This window comes from Astatotilapia calliptera, chromosome 8, assembly GCF_964374335.1.
Source record: "Astatotilapia calliptera chromosome 8, fAstCal68.1, whole genome shotgun sequence".
NCBI lineage: Eukaryota > Metazoa > Chordata > Actinopteri > Cichliformes > Cichlidae > Astatotilapia > Astatotilapia calliptera.
The window spans coordinates 13,767,780-13,790,399 of record NC_137429.1 but is presented as its reverse complement, the minus strand read 5'-3'; the positions used below and the strand labels follow the sequence as shown (position 1 = coordinate 13,790,399).

At 44.5% G+C, this 22,620-nt stretch overlaps 2 protein-coding genes and 2 long non-coding RNA genes across 7 annotated transcripts in view; 1 reads left to right on the top strand and 3 right to left on the bottom strand.

Annotated features, from left to right (window-relative positions):
- afap1l2 (actin filament associated protein 1-like 2) overlaps window positions 1-22,620 on the top strand; it is a 46,229-nt gene that overhangs the window by 8,077 nt on the left and 15,532 nt on the right. For 2 of the 4 annotated variants that reach the window (XM_026163100.2, XM_080305481.1), the window contains exons 2-4: window positions 6,270-6,398; window positions 10,634-10,690; window positions 18,926-19,017. In XM_026163100.2, the coding sequence (XP_026018885.2) occupies window positions 6,270-6,398; window positions 10,634-10,690; window positions 18,926-19,017 (278 nt within the window). Of the gene's footprint in view, window positions 1-6,269; window positions 6,399-10,633; window positions 10,697-18,925; window positions 19,018-22,620 lie in introns of all 4 variants that reach the window. The other 2 variants (XM_026163099.2, XM_080305480.1) reach the window with 1 other exon arrangement.
- Window positions 2,825-6,409, bottom strand: LOC145430399 (uncharacterized). Its single transcript, XR_013910964.1, has 2 exons — window positions 6,229-6,409; window positions 2,825-3,129 (listed from the first exon to the last, which is right to left on the bottom strand). It is a non-coding gene; the product is annotated as an uncharacterized LOC145430399 (long non-coding RNA).
- LOC145430398 (uncharacterized) lies at window positions 4,444-5,763 on the bottom strand. The gene is made up of 2 exons (XR_013910963.1): window positions 4,698-5,763; window positions 4,444-4,612 (listed from the first exon to the last, which is right to left on the bottom strand). It is a non-coding gene; the product is annotated as an uncharacterized LOC145430398 (long non-coding RNA).
- LOC113019400 (kelch repeat and BTB domain-containing protein 13) lies at window positions 18,541-21,659 on the bottom strand. Its single transcript, XM_026163104.2, has one exon. It carries the CDS (start codon window positions 21,421-21,423, stop codon window positions 19,906-19,908), a length of 1,518 nt encoding a protein of 505 aa, XP_026018889.1. The 5' UTR covers window positions 21,424-21,659; the 3' UTR covers window positions 18,541-19,905.

Genomic DNA, 22,620 nt, shown 5'->3' with positions numbered 1-22,620 from the left:
AATCAGATAAAGAAGATACACCTCTGGATTTCAAATCTAATGCTGTGGTAAATGGATGAGTAAACGCTGGGTGAGATGGATGTAGACTCATGTGGAAAAAAGAAAGCGCACCCTCTTTCACTTCTAAGGTTTTATGCATCAGAACATTCTGTAGTCTAGTAAATACAAACTCAAATGAAAAACAACACATGACATATTACACCGTTGAACTTGAGCCCTTTTCTGTGTGATGCTATCAGTCTCTCGCATCTTGAGGAGGAATGTGCCTCACTCTTCTTTCCAGCATTGCTTCAGTTCATTAAAGTTTGTGCGTATTTGTTGGTGCACACCTCGCTTATGCTCCTGCCACATTTTAACTGGGCCAGGGTAGCCTTTAGTGGGCCATTGCACTTCCATGTTGCATTATGTCATTCGAGCCCAGTCGTAGCTGTTGGATAGATGGCCTCACATTTGACTCTAGAATACTTTGGTATACAGAGGAGTTCATTGTTAACTCAGTGAATGCAAGGTGGGTGCAAAGGTAGGTCCTGTGGGTGCAAAACAAGCTCATCGCACCTCCACCACAGTGTTCGTCAATTGTTATGAGGTGTTTGTGCTGAAATGCTTGGTCTGTTGCAACTGTGCTAATATAAACCGTACTTGTTCAGCTTAGACTGAAGAAGTCACTGGGATGAGCGATGAAACGTTTCTCCCACTCAACACGCTACATCCAGATAAACAGCAACAACTTTCTGGTGTCTACTTGTTCAGTCTTCTTCTAATGCACTGTTATGAACTTTATCCTGCTGACTGAGAGTGAATTTGGGTTTTTTTCTAGTTCCTTTGAACATATCTTGGTCTGACCTTGGACTAATTTTGCTGGGATGTCCAGTCCTGCGGATGGTAGATGGACTGGTTTTTATGTAGTGCTTTTCGTCTCTACCTGAGCACTCAAAGTTACACAACACTTATATACAAAGTTATCCATTCACAGCAATTCATAAAAGATCTTTTTTTCTATGCTTAAGTGCATTCTGTCTAACATTCAGACAGATTCACACTCCAAAGGAAGCATTGGAGAGCAACTTTAGATTAACATCTTGCCCAAGGATACTTTGGCATGCAGCATGGAGCAAACAGCTCCAACCACCAACCTTCCAATAACCTGCTCTGCCTGTGCTTATATAGCAAACTTCAATTAATCAAATGATCAATTACTCAAGTGCATTTAGCACTCTAGCAGGCTGCTACTGACCCTACTGCTGTGCCTTCCTGTTGATGCAGCAAAGGTGCAGTTATTTTTCACACATGGTGTAGTTTGTTTGTTTTTTCACAACCGTACTTGAGTTAAACAGGTGCATAAATGAGCAGATATAAGGAAAGATCTTCACAGTCAGAATCTGTTATATAAAAGTCCAATAGCACATTTTAGACTCGAGAAAAGCAAAGCAAGCACATTTGCAACTATTTTCAACATCTGCACCACATCCCAAAAATATGACTGTGATTCAGAGACTAAAGGAAGTGTCCCAAACAGACCTTTACCAGCAGCTCCAAGCTGAACAAGCAGGAATACCCGGGTTGCACTGAAACAGCCTCGGTTGCATCATCAATCTGAAGCAAAAATGATAATTTCACATTTCGACTTGTTTATGTTTTCTTTAACTCTCCGCCACTGATGATATTATTCACCGCTGATCAAAGTCATCATAAACATGCTTGGAAGCAGCACAAATATTGCATCAGTGGAGCCCAGGATATTTCCTGGAGCATAAATTGGTATGCTGAGTTGTTTTAAAAGTAGGGCAGATGGGAGGGAGATGATGTACAGATGAAAAGAAACTTTTAAACGGGGTGAGTTTGATTTGGATACGAGAAAAAGAGAGGAGAAAACACACATTTGAAAAAAGAAAAGAAAGAGATGGCAAAAGAATGTTTGAACACATGTGACTGTTCAACATTCAAGCAAAATGCTGACCTCTCCTTTGGATTGGAGTCTTGTTTGAAGCACTCATTACTCTTGCAGGTCCCTCTTGCTGTTTTGAGACCACACTTGAAGGCAAGGCCAATTAGATTCTTGTCAAATTACATTAGCACAGCATATTTTCTAAGCCTAATCCTCTAAGTGTATGTGAAAAATGCATCAACAACTCGATTTAGCCTCAAAGCAGCTAAAATGAGATTCCACGTGTGCTTTGTTAATTTAAGAAAATTAAATGCCAGAGTTGATGCAGGACCTCAAGCTTCCTCAATCTGCCAGACTTCTGAAACAAAAAGTCCTTTTTAAGTGGAACCTAAGCTTGTGCTTTTTTCTATTTCTAACAAGCTAAACTAACATTTTAGGTAGTTGTTGCAGAGCAGAGACACTATATTGTCTCAGTGTTTTGTTTGTTTATCTTTAGTTAAACTTTGGGAAACCTGCCTAACCAGAAGACGAAAGGTTAAGACCAGTTCACAGTGGCTGTCTAAAAGAAAAAAAACATGGGCATAACTGCACATACAGCAAAACGATTCATAATTTTGGATGGCTCGTTAAAAAAGGAAGATATTTTTTGTTAATATTTGCTTTAAAATAAAAAAATAAACCTTCTTTATTGACAGTCAGGATAATGTAAAAAGCTTTAGCCAACGATTGCAGGAAACCTTTTATGAAACTGTACCGTCACTGCAAATAGATACATATTTGCCTGACAATGCACAAGAGTGCTTATCAAACACAGTAAAGTGTTTGATAAGCGTAGTGTGGGAGAAGTCAGACAAAAAATGGTCATGTACTGTGTTCATAACACAAATCTGGAACTCCAAAATCAGGCAGGGGGAAGAGAAAATCCAAGATCACACCGCGTAGGTGTTTGGAAAGTTTTAATTCAAGCAAAGCAAGTTCATTCTTATGTACCCTGTTTACTCTGTTTTAACTGCAGCAGTTACAAATCACTGTAGTAGTAGTATTCCTCTCTGATTCAGATTCCTTTTGGCTATTCTGCAGAAGTGAATTGTTTATACTGTGGAGGCTGCGGACCCTAACTGGATGTTTAGTGGGCGTCTGGCCAACCCAAAACCCACAGAGACAGGCTGCTGCAGACCTCCCTGTCCTGTCAGCTGACTTTGTTTCCCAGGGTCCCCAATCCAAAAGGCCATCTGAGTCACTCTCTGCAAACACACAAGGAGAAGGAGCAGGAAAAATGCTTAGATTCATATTCACCAGGCATACATCAGTAGCTAAACACTGAAAATTGTAATGACTGTGGTTTAAATCATTTCTCTAATGCTTTGAGACAAAGAGCAGTGTATGTGTGTATCTATATGTGTCCAATACAGTGATGTTTTCCATGGTGCCTCTCAGCAGAAGTTGACTCAGCTTGAGTTAGAGTCATCAAAAAACAACCTAGCGTGCTGTAGCTTTTGGAAAGCTTCTTGCCGTTTCCGAAAGGCAAAACTTACCCGGGCCTGATACCTTACGCTGCAAAATGTTCCCCCCTTTTTCAAAAGTTTAGCCATGTATGGGAGAGTAGCAAACAGAGCAGAGGGAATGATTGCACTCAATAGATTGCTGACACATACCACTAAGTAATCAGTTTGAGACGGAAGGAACTATTAAAAAATGAGAGCTGACAGTTTTAATAGAGAATAAACAACAAAAAAGGCAACTTACTGTCATTTTATGTGGGGCAGAGTTGAGGTTTTAAGTAGGGTCAGATGATTTTGACACAATATTGGTGGTTTTGTTTTCGTTTTTTTCTTACAGTTTTTCATTTACAGCAGTGTGTATCTGTTAATGTACGGGCCAGTCTTAATGAAAGCAAATCTATTTCAGTTGGAATGATGTTTCTCACCTGCAACACACACACACACACACACACACACACACACACACACACACACACACACACACACACACACATATATATATATATATATATATATATATATATATATATATATATATACATATACTGTATTTTAACACATGATCCTTGTTGAACGGTATTAGATGTGAGTGAAATTGTATGTTAAATAATGAATGTAAGGTCATCTTCAAGTGTAAAATTAATACCAAGGAAAGCCACAGTGGTCCTGTGTGGGATTAGAACTGTTCTTCTGCCACTTCCTGCCTCCTGAGGCAAATTTTGTTTCCCTTTCAGTTTGGAGAAGTACTGTTTATGTCCATGAACAGGAAAGAATAGATTCAGTTTCATGACAATTTTAAAGTCTGCCCTTGGGTACCAGGCAGGAGTGCCAACTTGAAAACTCAGTTTCCATTTTTAGTCTAACATTATGTCCACTCGAACGGATTCCTGAGGAAGAAGATTTGATTTTCCCTTACCAGTCACAATACCCATGTATCAACTTGAATCTTATCTTATTTTAAGAGTGGGGCAGTGCAAAGTCAAAACAGCTCAGTGTCACGGTGCGGCATGGCACACCGTGGGGATGTGGGGAAGGAGGAGGACCCAGGCGCGGAGCTCAAAGTTCAAGCAGTGTGTTTATTTACAGAGTGAAAACAACGTAACAATAAATCCCCGTGTTCTCCCAGACTCCCGTGTCGTGTCTCCCGTGAATAGTCCGTGTGCTCTCTGCTCCCGTGTCAGCACCCCCCCGGTGCTCGCTGCTCTCCGTGCCTTCCACGCTCTCCCTGCGGGAAACGATAACGGCAGCTGTCAGGACACTCAGAATGGCAGGCATACACTTTCTGACTAAACTTAGACAGGGTGACTAACGTGGAGTCTCATGCAATGATCCCGCGTCGGTGGGAGCTCCAAGACTCTCTTAAGTAGCTCCCCCGACGAGGCCTGATCAGCAGCAGGTGTGTGGCTTCGGGTGTGGCCAGTCCCCTTGCAGGGCCACACCCTCCAGGCCTGACGCCGCCTATAAACAAGTGCTCAGCCACCCACACACACATACTAGCACAGGGAAGGGGGAGCAACACCAAAATACACAACAACAATAATAATAATAATAAAATACATGACTGCTCAGGGATCCTGGGTCGCCCAGTCCCAGGACCCTGACACTCAGTGTGTTCGTCCATTATTATTTAGTACCCATGCCTCAGGAGTGCTTAATGTAGAGGTGGGCGGATCGATCCAAATATCGATGGTATTGATACCAATTGGTATCAGACTGATTCTAGCACAATAGGATCTATACTTTGGAAATTAATAATATAATATCTGTATTGGCAATGTACTGACATGCTGCCAGCTTGATACCAAGTAAATAAGTATCACACAACTCTAATGTTAGTCCACATCTTCAAAGCAACTTAAAAGTAGTGTTAATCCCGCCTCTGGCACTGATTGGCTAATCATCATTTTTCATCAGCCATTGGGCCAACAGTCAGCTCAGAGGAGCGGATGAATTTGATGGTCAAACATCAGAATATGCTCCTACTTAATAAAGCTATATGTGCTTGCAATTCATGTAAAATAGATTAATTCATCATTTTTTAGAAAATTAACAGAAAATATGCAGTTCTTCAAAAAAAAAGTCAGGAATAATTACGCATCTCTATCCCCCAACCACCACTACCTGCCCCACCTTCTCTTTAAAAAAAGGTCTTTCTTCTTTATTTCCTCCCCCGTCTCTTCTCTTGAAGTGCTCACACACTGAGGCCCACTGTAGCAAGGGGCCTATTCATGAGGCCAAGAGACAGTGAAGGAAAACACAAAGAGCTCCCCACACAGCAGAGAGGACTCTGAGCTCAGCGCTGACCCCTGAAGGATGTGTGTGGGCTGCACCCAGACACACTGGCCCCGCCGACACCAGCCTAGGCTCCTCCCTACTCTGAGCTTGACCTTTAGCTAAACTCCCAAAACAACCTCAAACGGACTTGCAACTGTCAATAACAGCTCGATGAGAGGAATGAGAATGAGAAATGAAGTCTGAGTGGTTATCAGCTGTTGCCAGTGAAAAACCTCAGAGGAGCCTCTCCCATGCAAAATGCTGGCAACCAGCAAACAACTTGAGGAACAAAAGGAAGTCAGTGGGAAAGGAATAGCTGCTAAACTAAGAACTGAAATCAGTGTTAAAAGACAAATCCCTAAGTTGAACAAGTTCTCTGCCATAAATTAAAGCACAATATTCTGATAATGGCTGTCTGGAAAGATTACAGGCTTTGTTTTCCCTCATGACTCTTGCTTTTCTTGATGATGGGAACTTTGACAGTCCTGGTTTTAAGCCATTGTCTTAATGCTTCTAAATATTTTCTTGCCAAGAAAAGTGTAATAAAATTTAAAGGAATTTTTATACCACTGTAAATCTGAGCCCCTCTTGTTTGTCTGTGCTTCCAGTGCTGGACCAGCTCCTGATGGAGCTCCACCGCTTCTTGGTCATCTTGGACAAGGAGACGCTGAGTGGGAACGCCACCGTCCAGAAGGGTTTGCTGTCTGATCTCCTCCAGTCCTACAGAGCTTCGACTGGTAAGAGCACTTTTTCAGAAACAGTGGACCATTATTCACCCGTCTTTTCAAAGTACAGTTGATATACACTCAACAGTGACTTCATTAGGTACACAATTTCTACTTGTTAATGGCAATATCTAATCAGCCAATCACACGGCTGTAACTCAGTGCATTCAGGCTTGTAGACATGGTCAAGGCAACCAGCTACAGTTTTTTTAAAAACTGTCCTACTTGCTTAGAGTTTAACTTATACGTGCCAGACAAGTCAGAAAACTGTGAGTGGTAATAATAAAATAACATCTGTCTATATTCTAACATGTCGGCCCAAACAACTTCAAACTTAAAGCAGATGAAGACAGAAATGCAAATCTGAAACCGCATGACCAAATTCTCACTTCATATTTATTCAGGAACTGATTTTCATGGATATTTTATGGGGAAAGTTTAAATCGGTTTGATATGTTTGATTAAAAAAAATAACAAATCGGAAGTGAAAGCGTGCAAACAAGTCATAGACATACAGTTACTGAACTACAATATAATAACTTCCTTAGGAAAATTTCATGAGAGGAAGAGAAAATTATTCTTCCCAGTATGTAATTGGGAGGTTAGATATACTGTGAAGTCTAAATAACCGCAGAATTAGCTGACTCACAGCAAACTGCAGAGTAGAATTACTGCAAACATGTTACATGTAACATTTGAAGTGAGAAATGACCTAAACAAGTCTAACCGTGGTTACATTTAGTCATGTTTAACACTACCATGAGCAACTGTAGATGTGCAGTGTTGGTAAAACTAAAGTTCTAAAATTAGATCAAACTCTAGATGAACTAAAATCATCATATATATCACACTGTGTAATTATCTTTAACAAAAATAAGCCAAAACACATTAAAACAGCTAAGCACAGCCTAACTGCTTTGATAGGAATTAAGTAGCAGCAAGGTGTTATTAATCAAAGACACTTTAATTAACTGATTATCTGCAAGTGTGAGCACTTTTATCAAGTTTTGGCATTTTAGTGGTCGGACCCCAAGGTAATAAAATTCTACAAAAAACCCTAGAAACTCTACAGACCTCAGTTAGCATGGTTAATGTTAAAGTTTGACAGTACAAATAGAAAAAGACTGTACAAGTATGGCTTCTTTGGAATAGTTGCCAAGAGAAAGCCTCTTCTCTCTAAAAAGATCATGACAGCATGGCTTCGGTTTGCAAAGTTGCATCTGAACAAACCACAAGACTTCTGAAACAATGTCCTTTAGACAGACAAGACCAAAGTGAATATGTTTGGCCATTGTGCACAGCACCACGGTTGGAAAAATCAAACCCAGCATATCAGCACAAACGCCTAATGTCAAGGTCATAATTACCAAGTGTCAAGCACGGTGGTGGACGTTAATGATTCAGGTTGATTTTCCAGCCATAAGACCTGTGAACCTTGCATCACTGGGTCAACCATGAGCTCTGTACACCAAAGTATTCTAGAGTCCAGTGCGAGGCCACCTGTACGACCAGCTTGCCTGAAATTGGATCATGAAATAGAAAAATTATTCCAAGGACAAGAGTAAATCTACAACAGAATGACTGAAAAAGAAAAGAATCAAAGTGTTGCAATGATGCAGTCAAAGTAAGAGAGCTGTGCATAAATGAATGCCTGGAAACCTCAATGAAGTGAACCAGTGTTTTAAAGAAGAGAAGTTCAAAATTCCTCTTTAATGATGTGAAAGACTGATAAGCACGTCATTATTGGTGGTTCTACAACATATTAAATTATGGGATGTGCTTAGTTTTTCACACACTGCTTCAGCAATTTGGTTTAGTTTTTCTTATAGTAAATAAATAATGACACACTTTGATGTGTCATGTTTTATTATTCATCTGAGCTTATATTTAGCTCATTTTAAGACCTGATGTTAGGGTCTAGATTTTATGTTAAAACTTGATAGAGGGTGTATGTTCTTTGTACCATAAGTGTGTGAAAGGAAATAATTAAAAAGTATGAAAGGTTCACTTTAAAGTTGCTGTGGAAGTGTTTCTAGTTGGCCTATTAGTATGCATAAATCCACTTACAACAATGTTGCAGTGTTTTGTTTTGTTGTTTGGTGCATTATTAGGTTTTTCTTTTTTTTTTCTTTTTTTTTAAAAAAGTTAATTTCAGTAGAAGAATTTGTCACAAACCTTTAAACTGTTCTCTTGATTTTTGCATCCAAAACTGTAACACTGGTTGAAGGTTAACCACAAATGTTTCAATTCATTCAAAAGCTGCATGGACCGGTTGGCAGTTAATCTGCCATCCAACAAAGTATCTTATGTAACATGTGGTCATTCCCTGCATTTCCCACACTTAAGTGAAACTGGCCTAGGAGAAGTTATTAAACCACCTACTCTGGTTTTATTTTGTTATTTTGAGCTCTTACTAACCTTTCATAATCATATCCCTGCAAGCTTTGCAAAAACATCACTTAATCTCAATTTTGGTAGCTAAAGCCACATTGTGCCTGCAGGATTGCTCTTTTTTTCTTTACTACATTCCTCCCTCTGTTGCAAAATTATTTGCTTCATGCAATTTTTTACAATTTTCAGTTTATAATCAAGCTAAAACTTAACTTGTTAACTTTTTAAACAGCTTCAGGTGAGTTTTTTTTCTTGCAACTGCTGGTGGGCTGATGTGATTTATGGTGCTCTATGCCTGCTACTTAATCTTTGAAGCAACTAATTAATGACATGCTACCGCTACCTCAAAAATAGTTTGACACAAATATGATAATGACTTTTTGTTTGTTTGTTTGGTTGTTTTTTGTAATGACCCCGATTCTTTGCCATTTTTGTCATTTGCTGTCACCTTCTCACTTCTGGATTTTAAAAGTCAACTCTCTTTCGCCCTGTTTTTCTCAGAGAGCTCTCACACTGTTCACTAACACACACCAGCAGTCAAGCTTTTCCATGTTCAGGTCTTGGACTCGTCTCTCCGTACTTCCTCTTCTGGCTCCAAGCTGTATCATTTTTCCGAAGCTGCATTTATCCTCTGGGGATGCTCACTTCCTCTGAGCAGCAATTTATAAATAGCATTTCAACTTTGTTCCCCGAAAATCTGTTTTCACTGTACAGGCAAAACATCATTTTATGCTGCTGCTGTTTGGTTTCACCTCATGATATCTATTTCAAAGGAGAAGCCCTTCTCCGCAGTATCACCCAAGGTTAGAGTTTTGTTTGATTTCCTCTAATCTAAGTCAGCTAAAATATTTAATTCCAGTGAAAAACTGTGCTGCAGCTCCGGAACAAATTCCCATAACAGGTTACAGTAACCAAATGGAGCCTTCGTAGCCACAACCTCTGTGTTTATTGTTCAAGAAAAGGCCTTTCTTCAGACTGTTTGTGTGGCAATGTTATGGCGATGTCCTCACCAGCTTGTAATTACTCCACCATGTTGAGAGTGACATGACTCCAGCTGTAGTCCTTTCCTCGCTGACTCTAGCATTGATGTATGTAAGAAGGTTTCATCATCTCCACTTTTTGCCTGAAGAGTTGAGTGCAAGTGAAGTCAAGTTCATCCTTTAGTTCCTTAGTCTGGTTATGATCAGCTCCTCTAACCATGCAAAAGAAACAGAAAATGGATCACTTTTAGAGTCAAATGCAAAGTTTTTGTGAATACATGATTGTTATGAACAGGTGGATTAAGTTCAGGAGTTGCCTTGTATATTAAAAAGCAATGTAAAACTTCCGCTACAGACGTGACACAGTGCTGTATCTGTGCAGGCAAGGAGTACTCTGACTAATGCCTGATGAATGCTTGCCACGGTAAGAGTGGGTGTGAATAGTGGCCCTATCTATGTGCACAATGGACTACTTGTTTGGGTGAAGTTTCCCTTTTATCCTGGACTTCTTTTTGACAAGCACGATGGAAGTTTGTTTTGCACCAAGGTGGAATCAGATTTTCCCATCAGCTGTCTCAAGGGAAAGCAAAATATGCATTCTTTCCGTGTTATCGTTTGCAGTTAAGTCACACTGTGAATATATTCAACCAAATCAAAAAAATCAACTTTGGGAATTCAAAGCAAGCGTTAAACAGTAAAAAAGACAAAAATACCTGTGCATAAGCTCATATTTTCTTGGCATTTGTGTTTGTTGTTTTGTAAGGTTTGCTTAAATTCAATAAAGGTGTTTGTGGTAGCTAACCACAGAGCAAAAACATCTATGCAAAAGTGCACTGCTGTCAGCAGTTAATCACCTTCTGCTGTCTCTGTTTACAGGTGCTGATGAGGAGTATATCTACATGAACAAAGTCGTTCCGGGAAAAGAAAAAAATGGTAAAGGTGTGAGTTTTAAATGTTGCTCTTTGAACTTTGAAAATGACTTAGTGGTTTTTGTATGTATATGTAAGTATAGCTTCGGAAATTGTATAATAAGAAATGCAAATGTAAATGTTTGATGGCAGATTGAATGAAAACGTGTAAACTGTTAAGCTGAGTTAATAGATAACAAATTAGTTAAATAAATTTTGGTTGATAAAAACTGTTATGTCCACTCAAATATCTTATGTACAATGTAAATCTCTTATGCTCTCGATTTCTGGTTTGTTCAATTAAGCACTGTGCAAACTGGATTATGGAACAAACTGATCCTTCACTGCACTGAACTGTAATCCACAATGCAAAAATTTTACGTCAATAAGGCATCGTCAGCTGTCAAAAAACAACTGCATACATTTGGATTAGCACAAGAAAACACCCACAAATTACTAATTTTACAACTTCACACATACACGGACTCTTTGTGCTGAATTGTCTCGTATACGCCTAAAAAATACAGGCTTCAAACAATAATATTTAAAGATGTTATTCTGTTGAAAATTAGGGCTAATAAACGAAAGGCTTAACACGGAATTACTGACATAGTTTTATAACAATGTTTGAGTCAAGCTCAACTAATTAAGACAAATGTCACATACAAAACTGAAATCTTTCATAAAAGTTTGTGCTCAATAATCCCAATAATTATTAGCCACTGCTGACTTTTCCAGCAGGTTCTTTTTTAAAAAAAAATTACTATACTAACAGGTGTAAAAATCTATTTGACATAAAGCTCAATACTTTGAAAAAAGAATGAATATCAATTCTCATAATTGGTGGCATCTGTTTCAGTTAATCTTATTCTTTGTTTTCCGACCACATACCTACCAAACTCACCCACCATTCATTGGCATTGCATCAGCAGTACACGGTGTTGCATGCCAGTAAAAACCAAAGAACTGCTGACTAAGATGGTAAACTAGGTAGATTTTTTGCATGCGAACAAATTTAGATCAAGGCAAAGTTTGCAACCTCACAGAGTTGAATGTCACATTTTCACATTTCCTTGTCATTCTTTAGGTTTCATCCATCTATTCTTGGATTATTCCATCCATCTATCCATTCTCTTCCGCTTATTTTTTATCAGGATAAACGACAGAACAGGTCGCCAATCTAAACATAAAAGGTTTCTGGCAAAAGCTCGTCATGTCTGTATTATATATCGTTAGTGTAGCTAATATTCATATTGCTTACAAATTACCTACTGTACTTACATAATCCTGTTATGATGACTTCATTTCAGAGTAAATTTTTCTGAATATGAAACAAAGAAAGCACCTTTTTTTTCCTTCTTTTTAAAAAAAGGGCTTTTAGTGTAATTTTGCGTTTATCCATGAAGGTCAGATGGCGCATAGTTGTTACACTATTTCCATCTCATGCTCAGTTTACTTTCAACTGAACAGACATGATAAGCCGCTGCAAGCTGTGGCCCCTTCAGCTCCTCAGCACTCGCCCACCATTTCCTGTCTGTTTCTTCGCAGAGCCTCAACATCTGAGACTGACCTGTTTTGTTTGGACAGTGATAAAGAATGTGGTTTGAATGAGCACTAGAGTTAACACATATTTTCAGCAGCGATGCTTACAAAGCCACACGCTGTCTACCACAGAAACTCATGTGAGGGGGGGATGAAATACACTCGGAGTGAACTTTGTTTGTTAAAATAGGATGAGCTACATTATTTATTTATTTACCTTTTCTTTTACTGTAAAGCATTGCTCATAAAACGACAGGCAGCCTGGTTCAATTATCTTACGTGTACGTGATAGTACACGTGCAGCCTGTGGTAATGCAGTGCTTTTGCTGCAGTTCATATCAGCGTGTTTCTATTCTTGTAATGATACAAAAAGGTATAGAACAAAGGTACAGACAGGGACTTTTTATAACACATATATGAACTCTAGTTGGCTTAAGGATGTTCTCTGAAGGTCCCATTTGAGACCAAAAAAATATAAGACACTGAAGAAGATCTTAAAGAGAAAATTGCTGTGCCATTTTGTCACGCTCATTAGGCCTCATATTAATATTAAATATTGTAGCGGGTCAGGGCTGTTCGGGGTTCTGTTTGTACAGTTATGTTTGTTTATGTTGCCATAGTGACTAAAGACTAAACGATACCTCCGTCTCCTCCTTGTCTGAGCTCGCCACATTGGTGTCAGAAGTGGGATAGCTCACCCTCGCCGTAATGGAGAGAGACATTCAGAGGCTGGAGCAAGCTGTCGAGGAGAACATTCCCCGCTTGGGAAACTGGCGATTGAAGAGAGAGGATGTGAGCGGCCATGTAAGTCCCCGGACGGGTCCGGATGGCGCGAGCGCACCGCGGCGGCGGCCCGTCGCGACAGATGCTAGGGCAATGCTTCATGGGCTACCTCTGTCGACCCACACGCCGAGCCCCCAGCCGCGAGCAGTTATGCCTACCACGCCAGTTAAGGTACCGAAATACAACGGGCTAACCCCGCTAGAGCCCTACCTCTCACAAGTGCGGCTGGCCGCCAGACATAGTGGCTGGAGCGAAGAGGAGACTGCTACACACCTAGCACTAGCATTAGAGGGAGATGCACTGCAGATACTCCTTGACCTAGCCCCGGCAGAGCAGCATGAGCTCCAGGCCCTCACTACGGCACTCGAGAGGCGATTCAGGCACCGGCACTCCACTGATCAGAGAAGAGAGCAGCTAACCAACTGGAGCCGTCGACCGGAGGAGAGCCTGGGCACCTTTGCAGCAGACGTGTTGCTGTATGCTCGTCGTGGCTACCCGGAGTTTCCAGCAGCAGCCCGTGAGGAGATTAGCCTGCATGCTTTTCTGCAAGGACTTTTCCCCGAGCGACTACGCCAACACGTCCGCCTGGCCATGCCTCAGACCCTCCGTGAGGCGCTCCTTGAGGCTGAAAGGGCGGAGCCGGTGCTCACCTCACGACCTAACCAGCAGGTGCCCCCCCCCCCCCCCCCAAACTACCCCCAAATCAGAGCCACAGACTGCGACGGGGAGGGGGAGGTCGCCGAGATGTCCCAGCTGCAACCCTCGGTGCCCCGGAGGCGTCCTCGTTGACTGACCGACCGCTGCTACCGGTACGATGAGCCTGGCCACGTGGCGCATGACTGCCCAGCACCATCCCCGAAGACCAGAACTACGCAGCCTCAGGGAAACAAGGAGGGAGCGGTGTAGTGAGGGGACCACCGCTCCAGCTTCCTGCCCCCCTCCAAGGACGATGCACAGTGGTGGGCCGAGTTGGGCACCTCAAGGGACTCTACCTGAGCTGCTGTGTTGAGGACCAGCCATGCCAGGCCCTGGTGGACAAAGGGTCTACCATTTCCCTGATACGACCTGGCGTGCTCCCTGGAACATCCGGGCCACTGGTGAAGGGTTGGTTGCCCACAGACACCCAGCTGATGACAGTGACGGGGGAGAAAACTGTTATGCGGGGGAATAAACCGTTGCGGATCCGAGTGAAGGATCTAGAGCTGGTGCACGACTTCTGGCTCGCCGACATTCAAGACCAGTGCATCATTGGCCTGGATCTGCTGAGCCGCTGGGGGGCCTGCGTCGACACCGTGAAGCTGGCTATCACTCTTGGCGCAGAGACTTTTGCTCTCCAGCGCGGCCAAAAGCAGGGAACGGGGACCAGATGAGACAGGCGTGTTGATGACCTTTGGCAGCGCAGTAGCGTAGGCCTCCTGAGGTGCCTCCTGGACGAGAACGTGGACATCTTTGCCACCAGTGACAAAGCCTGTAGGCAGACGAGTCTGGTCCAGCACACCATCGACACCGGCTCTGCTCAGCCCATCCGTCTGCGCCCACACCGGCTGCCCCTCTCAAAACGGCAGGTAGAGAAAGAGAAGATCCGTGAGATGGCTGCGGCTGGGGTGATCGAGCCGTCCAATAGCCCATGGGCGGCACCTGTGGTCCTGGTGGGGAAGAAGGATGGCAGCCCGAGGTTCTGCGTGGACTTTCGCCGTCTCAATGCAGTCACCAAGAAGGACTCGTACCCGCTGCCGCGGATCGACGAGGCCCTAGATTACGTTGCCGGCTCCAGTTGGTTCAGCTCCCTCGACCTACGCAACGGTTACTAGCAGGTGGAGCTAGCCCCTGACGCAAGGCCTAAGACTGCATTCACCATTGGACAGGGGCTGTGGCAGTTCAGGGTCATGCCATTTGGGCTCTGCAATGCGCCAGCGACGTTTGAGAGGCTGATGGAGAGGGTGCTCGTGGATATCCCTCGTAGCCGCTGTGTTGTGTACCTGGATGACCTGTTTGTGCACGGTGGCAACTTCGACAGTGCACTGTCTCACGTGAGCGAGGTCTTGAGTGCCATCCGATGAGCTGGGCTGCGGCTCAACCCCGCAAAATGCCGGCTGTTGGCGAGAGAGACCACGTTCTTGGGCCATGTGATCAGCGCTCGAGGTGTCGCCATTGACCCCACAAAAGTGGCTGCGGTCCGGGACTGGCCGACTCCCTCGAACGTCCAAGAACTGCGGAGTTTCCTGGGCCTAGCCTCCTACTACCGTCGGTTCATCAAAGGGTTCGCGACAATGGCCAGCCCCCTCCACCACCTGACTGACAAGGGACAGCTGTTTGGCTGGGGGGATACCTGTGCTGCGGCTTTTGCACAGCTGAAGGAGGCCCTCACCAGAGCCCCAGTCCTGGCCTACCCCAACGCCCGGCAACCTTTCATTGTGGACACTGATGCTAGCAATGTAGGGGTCGGGGCGGTCCTTTCCCAGCAGGACGAGGCTGGAGAACGGGTGGTGACGTACTTCAGTTGTGCCTTGGGGCGAGCCGAGAGGAACTACTGCGTGACCCGGCGGGAGCTGCTGGCCGTAGTGCTAGCGGTGCGGCACTTCCAGCCATATCTGCACGGCTGCCGGTTCCTCCTGCGCACTGACCATGCATCTCTGACTTGGCTCCTGAACTTCAAACACCCAGAAGGGCAGGTGGCCCGCTGGCTGGAGGTCCTTCAGGGCTATGACTTCGAGATCCAGCATCAGCCAGGTCGACAGCATGGCAACGCTGATGCCCTCTCCAGACGGCCCTGCGTAGCCGTCGAGTGCCGCTACTGCCTGCGACAGGAGGAGCGGACCCAGGAGGTGCTGGGGGTGGCTACTGCTCAGGCCACGGCTGGAGGAGGGGGGTGGCTCCCATTGACAACGCAGCAGCTGAAGCAGGAGCAGGAGGCTGACGCGACGTTGGTTCAGGTGGGAGCCTGGCTGGAGGCGGCGCAACGCCCCGCCTGGACGGGGGTGTCGGGACAGGAGCCCGAGGTGAAGGCCTACTACTCCCAGCACAACAATCTGGAGACCCACGACGGCCTCCTGTACCGGAGATGGCGGGTCCCCGGTCAGGGCAGAGATCTCCTGCAGCTGTTGGTGCCTCGGTCGCTGCGGTCGCAGGTGCTTGAGCTGGTCCACGGCTCGGTGGGGGCAGGACACTATGGGAACGCCAAAACTCTCCGCCGCCTCAGGGGACGGTTCTACTGGCCTGGCTGTCGACGGGATGTGGAACTTCATGTGCACTGCTGTGACACCTGCACGGCACAAAAGGGCCCAACTCAACGCTCCACTGCCCCCTTCAGCAGTACTTGGTGGGGGCCCCAATGGAAAGAGTGGGAGTGGACGTCCTAGGGCCTTTCCCCGTCACAGAGTCAGGGAACTGGTATGTGTTGGTGGCTATGGACTATTTCACGAAGTGGCCAGAGGCCTACGCGGTGCCGGACCAGAGCGCAACGACGACGGCCGAGAAGCTGGTGGAGGAGATGTTCACCCGATTTGGGGTCCCGGCTGAGCTCCACAGTGACCAGGGGCGTAACTTCGAATCGAAGGTCTTCGAGGAGATCTGCTGGCGACTGGGGGTGGAGAAGACGAGAACCACACCGCTCCACCTACAAAGCGATGGCTTGGTTGAGCGCTTCAACCGCACGCTGGCCACCCAGCTCGCCATTCTCACCAGCCGCCACCAGCGGGATTGGGACCGACATCTGCCCCTGGTCCTTTGGTCGTATCGGACTGCGGTGCAGGAGTCCAGCCAGTGCATCCATTCGCACCAGAACCTCTCGCCACAAGAACAGTTTCTTCCCCTCTGCTGTTGGACACATGAACAATAACCACATGACTGTCCCCGCCACTAACACATGACCCTACGCTGTGTCACTGCATCATTTCATGTCTGGCACTGATCACCACCTGCACTCATGTATATATCTTTCTACGTAGCACTCATAATTCTTATTCTCATGTATATATGTTTGGCACTGATCACCACCTGCACCCATGTATATATCTTTCTACGTAGCACTCATAATTTCTTATTCTCATGTATATATCTCATGTATATCTCATGCACATATCTTTCTTTCTACATAGCACTTTAATTCTTATTGTCTGCACTGAAGCACCGCAGCAATTTCCTAATGTTGTAAACCTCAACATCTGGCAATAAACCCATTCTGATTCTGATTCTGATTCTGCACACCTGCCGCTCTGATGTTTGGACGGGAGCTCTGGACGCCTGTGGATCTGGTGTTCGGGTCCCCCCCCCCCGAGCCAGAGATTGATGGTGGGCCAGAGATGGACTACTACTGGAGGCTGAGGGAGCGGCTGCAGGTGGTTCATGACTACACCCGCCAGGCCCAGGCCAGCGCCGAAGTACGACAGAAAAGAGCCTACGACACCAAGTGCCGAGGGGGGGTTTTCATGCCTGGCGACAAGGTTTGGGTGTACTGCCCAGTTCGCAAGAGAGGAGTGTCCCCCAAACTCTGCAGTCACTGGCAAGGGCCGGCGGAGGTCGTGGAGCGGCTAACAGACGTGGTGTACCGTATCCGCATGCCGGGGCCGGGGCGCATGGTGGTGTTGCACCGGGACAGGCTCTCACCGTACCGACCGCTCGCTCCGGCAGACGCCGGGGCAGGGGATGATGGTGCCGGGGCAGGGGATGATGGTGGCACCACATGTTCTGACCCGAGTGACTTTTCCCCCGCCGGTCGTGACCGGCCAGTGCGCCAAAAGAAGGCACCTGGACATTTGCAGGACTTTGTGTGGGGTAATGGGGTCGTCGGGGACGACTGACCCCTTAGGTGGGGGCTATGTAGCGGGTCAGGGCTGTTCGGGGTTCTGTTTGTACAGTTATGTTTGTTTATGTTGCCATAGTGACGGGTGACGCCCTCTCGCTGCGACGGTGTGTCCTTCTGTCAGAGGGCGCTGTGGGTGTTGCTGTTGTTGTTGCCGCGCTGAGCAGTTAGCTAGCGGCAGTGTTCTTCTGCAAATGTTACTAAACGGCTGTGCTCCCTGGCTAGCTCACGGGAAGCAAGACCAAACGATACCTCCGTCTCCTCCTTGTCTGAGCTCGCCACAATATACACCCCCAATTCACAAAAACAGTTGCCTTAAGATGGTTTATATGGTAAGGTAAAGATCTTACAATATTAGAAGAAAGATAAATGCATGAATCAAAATGACCTACTGATATTATCCTAAATGGTTTAGGTTAGCATGATAAAACAAAGAAAAAAAAAGACAAAATTATGACTTAATGCTTGACACCACAAGTGGCCATACCATTGTTAGTATTTTAACATTTGGGGGAGTTTGGTTTAAGACAGTGTAGAGGTTTGTTATCATACTGTATATGATGTTATCACTCCGTATCTGCATGCTAAATGCTAGCATAGCTAACATAGCCAACACTCTTTCTAGCATGCCCGTTCAGAGGCAAAATATTAACTCATGCCCTACATCATACCATTTTTATCAATAATTAACTTTGTTAAAGGAAATATTTTGAATCTTACACAAATGATGTGAACATGATAGCATCAGCAAACTCTTGCATGTTTATTTTTCACTTGCCTCAGCTCACAGTTTTGGAACCCATGGATTAGTTTAACAGAACATGGCTTTCAGCAGGAACAAACAAGTAAATTTGCACTTTCAAAGCCCAGTTATGAACAGGTTGACTGCAAGGTTTGAAAAGCTATATATATATCTATATATATATAGATATAGATATGAAGATTATATCATTGTGTTAGTTGGGGATACCACTGCATTAATATTTAACCGAGATAGCTGGATATGTGGAATTTATACTTGCAAGATGACAGCTATTCATTTATCCTGAAATGTTCTGGTATGCTATGGAAATGAATTTAAATGCAAAATGCCTGGTATATACTGACCTTCCACTCTCTGCTTGTGTTACCAAGATGACAGATTAGATGCCCTGCTCAATGGAAAAGCAGCAAAACGTGTCCCCGTCCCACAAAAGAACCTTCCCGACCTGCCACCCCCCAGAACAGTAAGTGTTGACCAGTTCTTTCCATAATTGGAGTAACAGAAGAATGATGCAGAATGATTTGGCTTAAAAAGCACAAATATTTGGGTCTCTGCCACTGTGGTTGTGGGAATGTTAATAGCACTGACCCAAGTCAGTGGCTGAAGTAATATAGTAGATGGAACAAATCAGTGGTGATCAAGATATCCTACTGTATACCAAAGAAGCCAGAAGACAAATTCCAAATTGATATGTAACCGACAGCATTTTGGTCTTGTGTTACAGTATGTGCACAGCTATCACTAAGAAGCGTAGTGCTAAAAATAGTACTGTAACTTACAGTAAAAAGTACTGTAAGTTAATGGGTTGTTGTCAGATATTGAAACCCAGCTGCAGCAGTTTTAATATAATGACACAAATAACGTCTGTGGTCATGCAAGCCAAAATCATTCCCCTCAACCATCAGAGTTGCAAGCCGAGGCTTCGTGAAATGTGTTCTCCCTCAGAAGCAGGTATTTAACAACCCATGGGGCTACAAGACTGGAGAGGTGATTGTTCAGGAGTGTGTGAGAGGGAACTACACTGTGTTTCATGTTGACTAGGAGACCAGTGGCTTCTGAATTGGCCCAGTGTGACTTCAGGAAAAAGGTTTAAAACATCCCGTCAGTGCCTTTGAACTTCACACACATGCACAGTGGCCTCCCTACTATAAACTGCAGTAGCAGCTGTTGTTAATCAGTGCAAGTGCTTGTCAGCATGTGTGTGAGAGTGCATGTGAATTGGATGCATTGAAATAAAGTCAATTTTTGTCCATTTGGAGCCTTCAGAATTATTTAGCAGCAGTATTTTCGAGGATTTATTTTATTATTTAAAAACTCAAAAAACGTTTTACTTTTCAGTTGTACAATAATTTCACAAGTGCTGTATAGCTTCCAGATATGCCTCAGACAGGTCTGACAGAGGCATTTCTCCTTCCTTGCCTTCTGCATCCAGCTGTGGTATAACTGGCCCCGTCTTGGGAAGCCTGAGTAAACATGTCCACAGTGAACCACTCTTTGGAAATCCGTTCATCTGCTTACGGGGCTTCCATCCATTTTCAGTGATGGTATACACAAGAGTTAACATGTGTTTCACTGTGAACGCAGAATCCCCCCTGATCATTGCGGTGAACAGAGCTCCCTTGCTGTTGATGTAATGCCCATGCATAGCTGTCCACTGGCCTGTTGTGATATTATAACAATCCATTAGACAGCGAAGAAAGTCGTCACAAGGCCCGTTGCGCATCACATACAAATTGTCCTTGTGAGCTACCATACAGTGGCCATAGCTCTGAGGTCTGATCAGTGTGGTAGCAAGCTTCCACTCATCATTCACAGGTACGTATTCATAGATGTCTGTGGTGTCTGGTGGCTTCCAGAAGCATATAAATATCCGTCGTCTAGCGACAGCACAAGCTGCAGATGCTACGGGTCGTGGCGCATGCTGTATAAATGTCCACTCTCCTTTTACAACATCATACCTCTCTGCTGTGGAAATTATATTCTTTTGGGACTCTCCACCAATGGCGTAGAGCTGACCCCCGTGCCCAAGAAGGGTAAAATTATATCTGGGTTGCTGGGGACCTGGGAGAGTAGTCCAAAGTCCTGAATCGGGGTTGTAGCAGAAGCTACTGTCCACTGTGTCCTTACTGTAACCAAAAACCCCACCAACGATATATAAGCGATTGTCAACCACTGCTACTCCAGCCATGGAGGTGCTGCAAGCAGTTGGTAGGTCTGTCAGATGTTTCCACTGCCCCTCTTTTTCGTCGAGGTAGCAAACGACCCTGAAGGAGTCTTGCAGCAGCTCCAGTGAAGGAGAATGGGTCCCTATAGCAATAAAAGAAGAAGGGGACAAAGTTTGAGAGTATTGCAGCAGCTCCTCGGGGATTGAACTTTCTGCTTCATCCTTGAGATCATCAAAGGTGTCACAAAGAAAGAGTGCAGCATTGTGAAACAGTGCGTGCACCCCAAATATGGAGGCTGTATGGTAAAGCAGAAGGCAGTTGTCCGAGTCTATAATGTCGCAAAGATGCAGGACCAAATGTTCAACCTGTAGAAAAGCAGCACACTCGACCGCTTCGACAAGCTCATCTGGTTCACTGATGGTGGGAATCTCTCCCCTGCAGACTGCAAGGGCAATGAGGAAACCTCTTGCGTGCACTCCTCCTTTCAGGTAGAGCTCATCTTGCTGACTTTCTTTCATCCCAGAGTGAAAAAGAGCACAGAAATAGTCGCTGTACTTAAGGAGAAAAGCCCGCTCCACAGTGAACCAACTGTCCTCCACCCTCACTCTCAGCCAGCCTGCCTGGCACTCTCTGTTCTCCAGATCAAGGGTCGCATTCTCGGCATGAATATCCCGGTTGATTCCCAGGCCTTCGGGCATTTCCATGGTCTCTTAAACCAGGATCTCTGTTCTTCCTAAAACGGCCTCTCAAGTAATTATTTTGTGTGTGACTCGAGTGTGGAATAGCCATTTTTTCCCTCGAGCTGCATGGTAAATAAAGATTTGTGTGAGCTCCATTGCGTCCTGTCTGCATGGTCTTAAAATAGAGATGGACTATAGATAGCAGCTGTGCCACTTGCAAGCGTCAGGCAGGGAAAGGAAAACTGTTGACATGCACTGTAGCGGTAATGTGGCTGCCGGCAACTGGTCATTATCATAACCGCAATAAGACTGGCTAGCATAAAGTAAGTATTTACTGAATTATTCATGATTACGTTATCCCTTTAAATCCAGCTTGGTTTAAAATGGCTATTTAAATGTTACACATGAAGACCCATTTGCAGCCATACATTTTAAGTAGGTAACTTGAAAAGGATTAAGCTGGCAAAAAAGGGACTGGTACCAAAAATATCAAGGTTTTAGAAAAGGTCAAAGTTTTCCCAAGAAGGCAAAATAACAGGAAAACAAATAGTTTGTGTCATGTGAAATCTTTGCATTCTGCCTCCTGCCATGTAGATAACGTATAGTCTCTTTTCTTTTTTATTTTCACTCATTAAATTTTTAATTTCATAATTTCTAAATCAAAAAAGTTACTAAGTAACAAGTAACAGAGGCAAAGGATCAGGGATTTTTCCTGAACTCTGTTCTCTAGAAACCAAACTGATAATTTTTATCACCACCTTTTACATTGAGCTCCCAGCAGGCTTTCAGATACACTGTGTGTGTGTGTGTGTGTGTGTGTGTGTGTGTGTGTGTGTGTGTGTGTGTGTGTGTGTGTGTGTGTGTGTGTGTGTGTGTGTGTGTGTGTGTGTGCTTTCACTGCACCGAATTCTTGGCATGGGAACCAGGGATTTTCCATGTTCCTCTGACTGTTCGTTTTTTGGGCTCTCTTTTCCCACTCTTTACTCAAAGCCCCTCCACCACACCCCGCCACCCTCTCTCATTGCTTTGTTATTTATCCTCCGACTCCTCATTTCTTCCCTTCTAGTCTATGTTTCTGTGGTGAAGAAGTGTGTTTGTGCGTGAGAGAAGTGAAAGGAAGGGGCTAAAGTGACTATTAGAGACAGAAGAATAGCAAAGTCTTCTGGGAGAATGGATACACACACCTGGCATGTCCCTGATGCTTTTTCACCAGTGCAACAC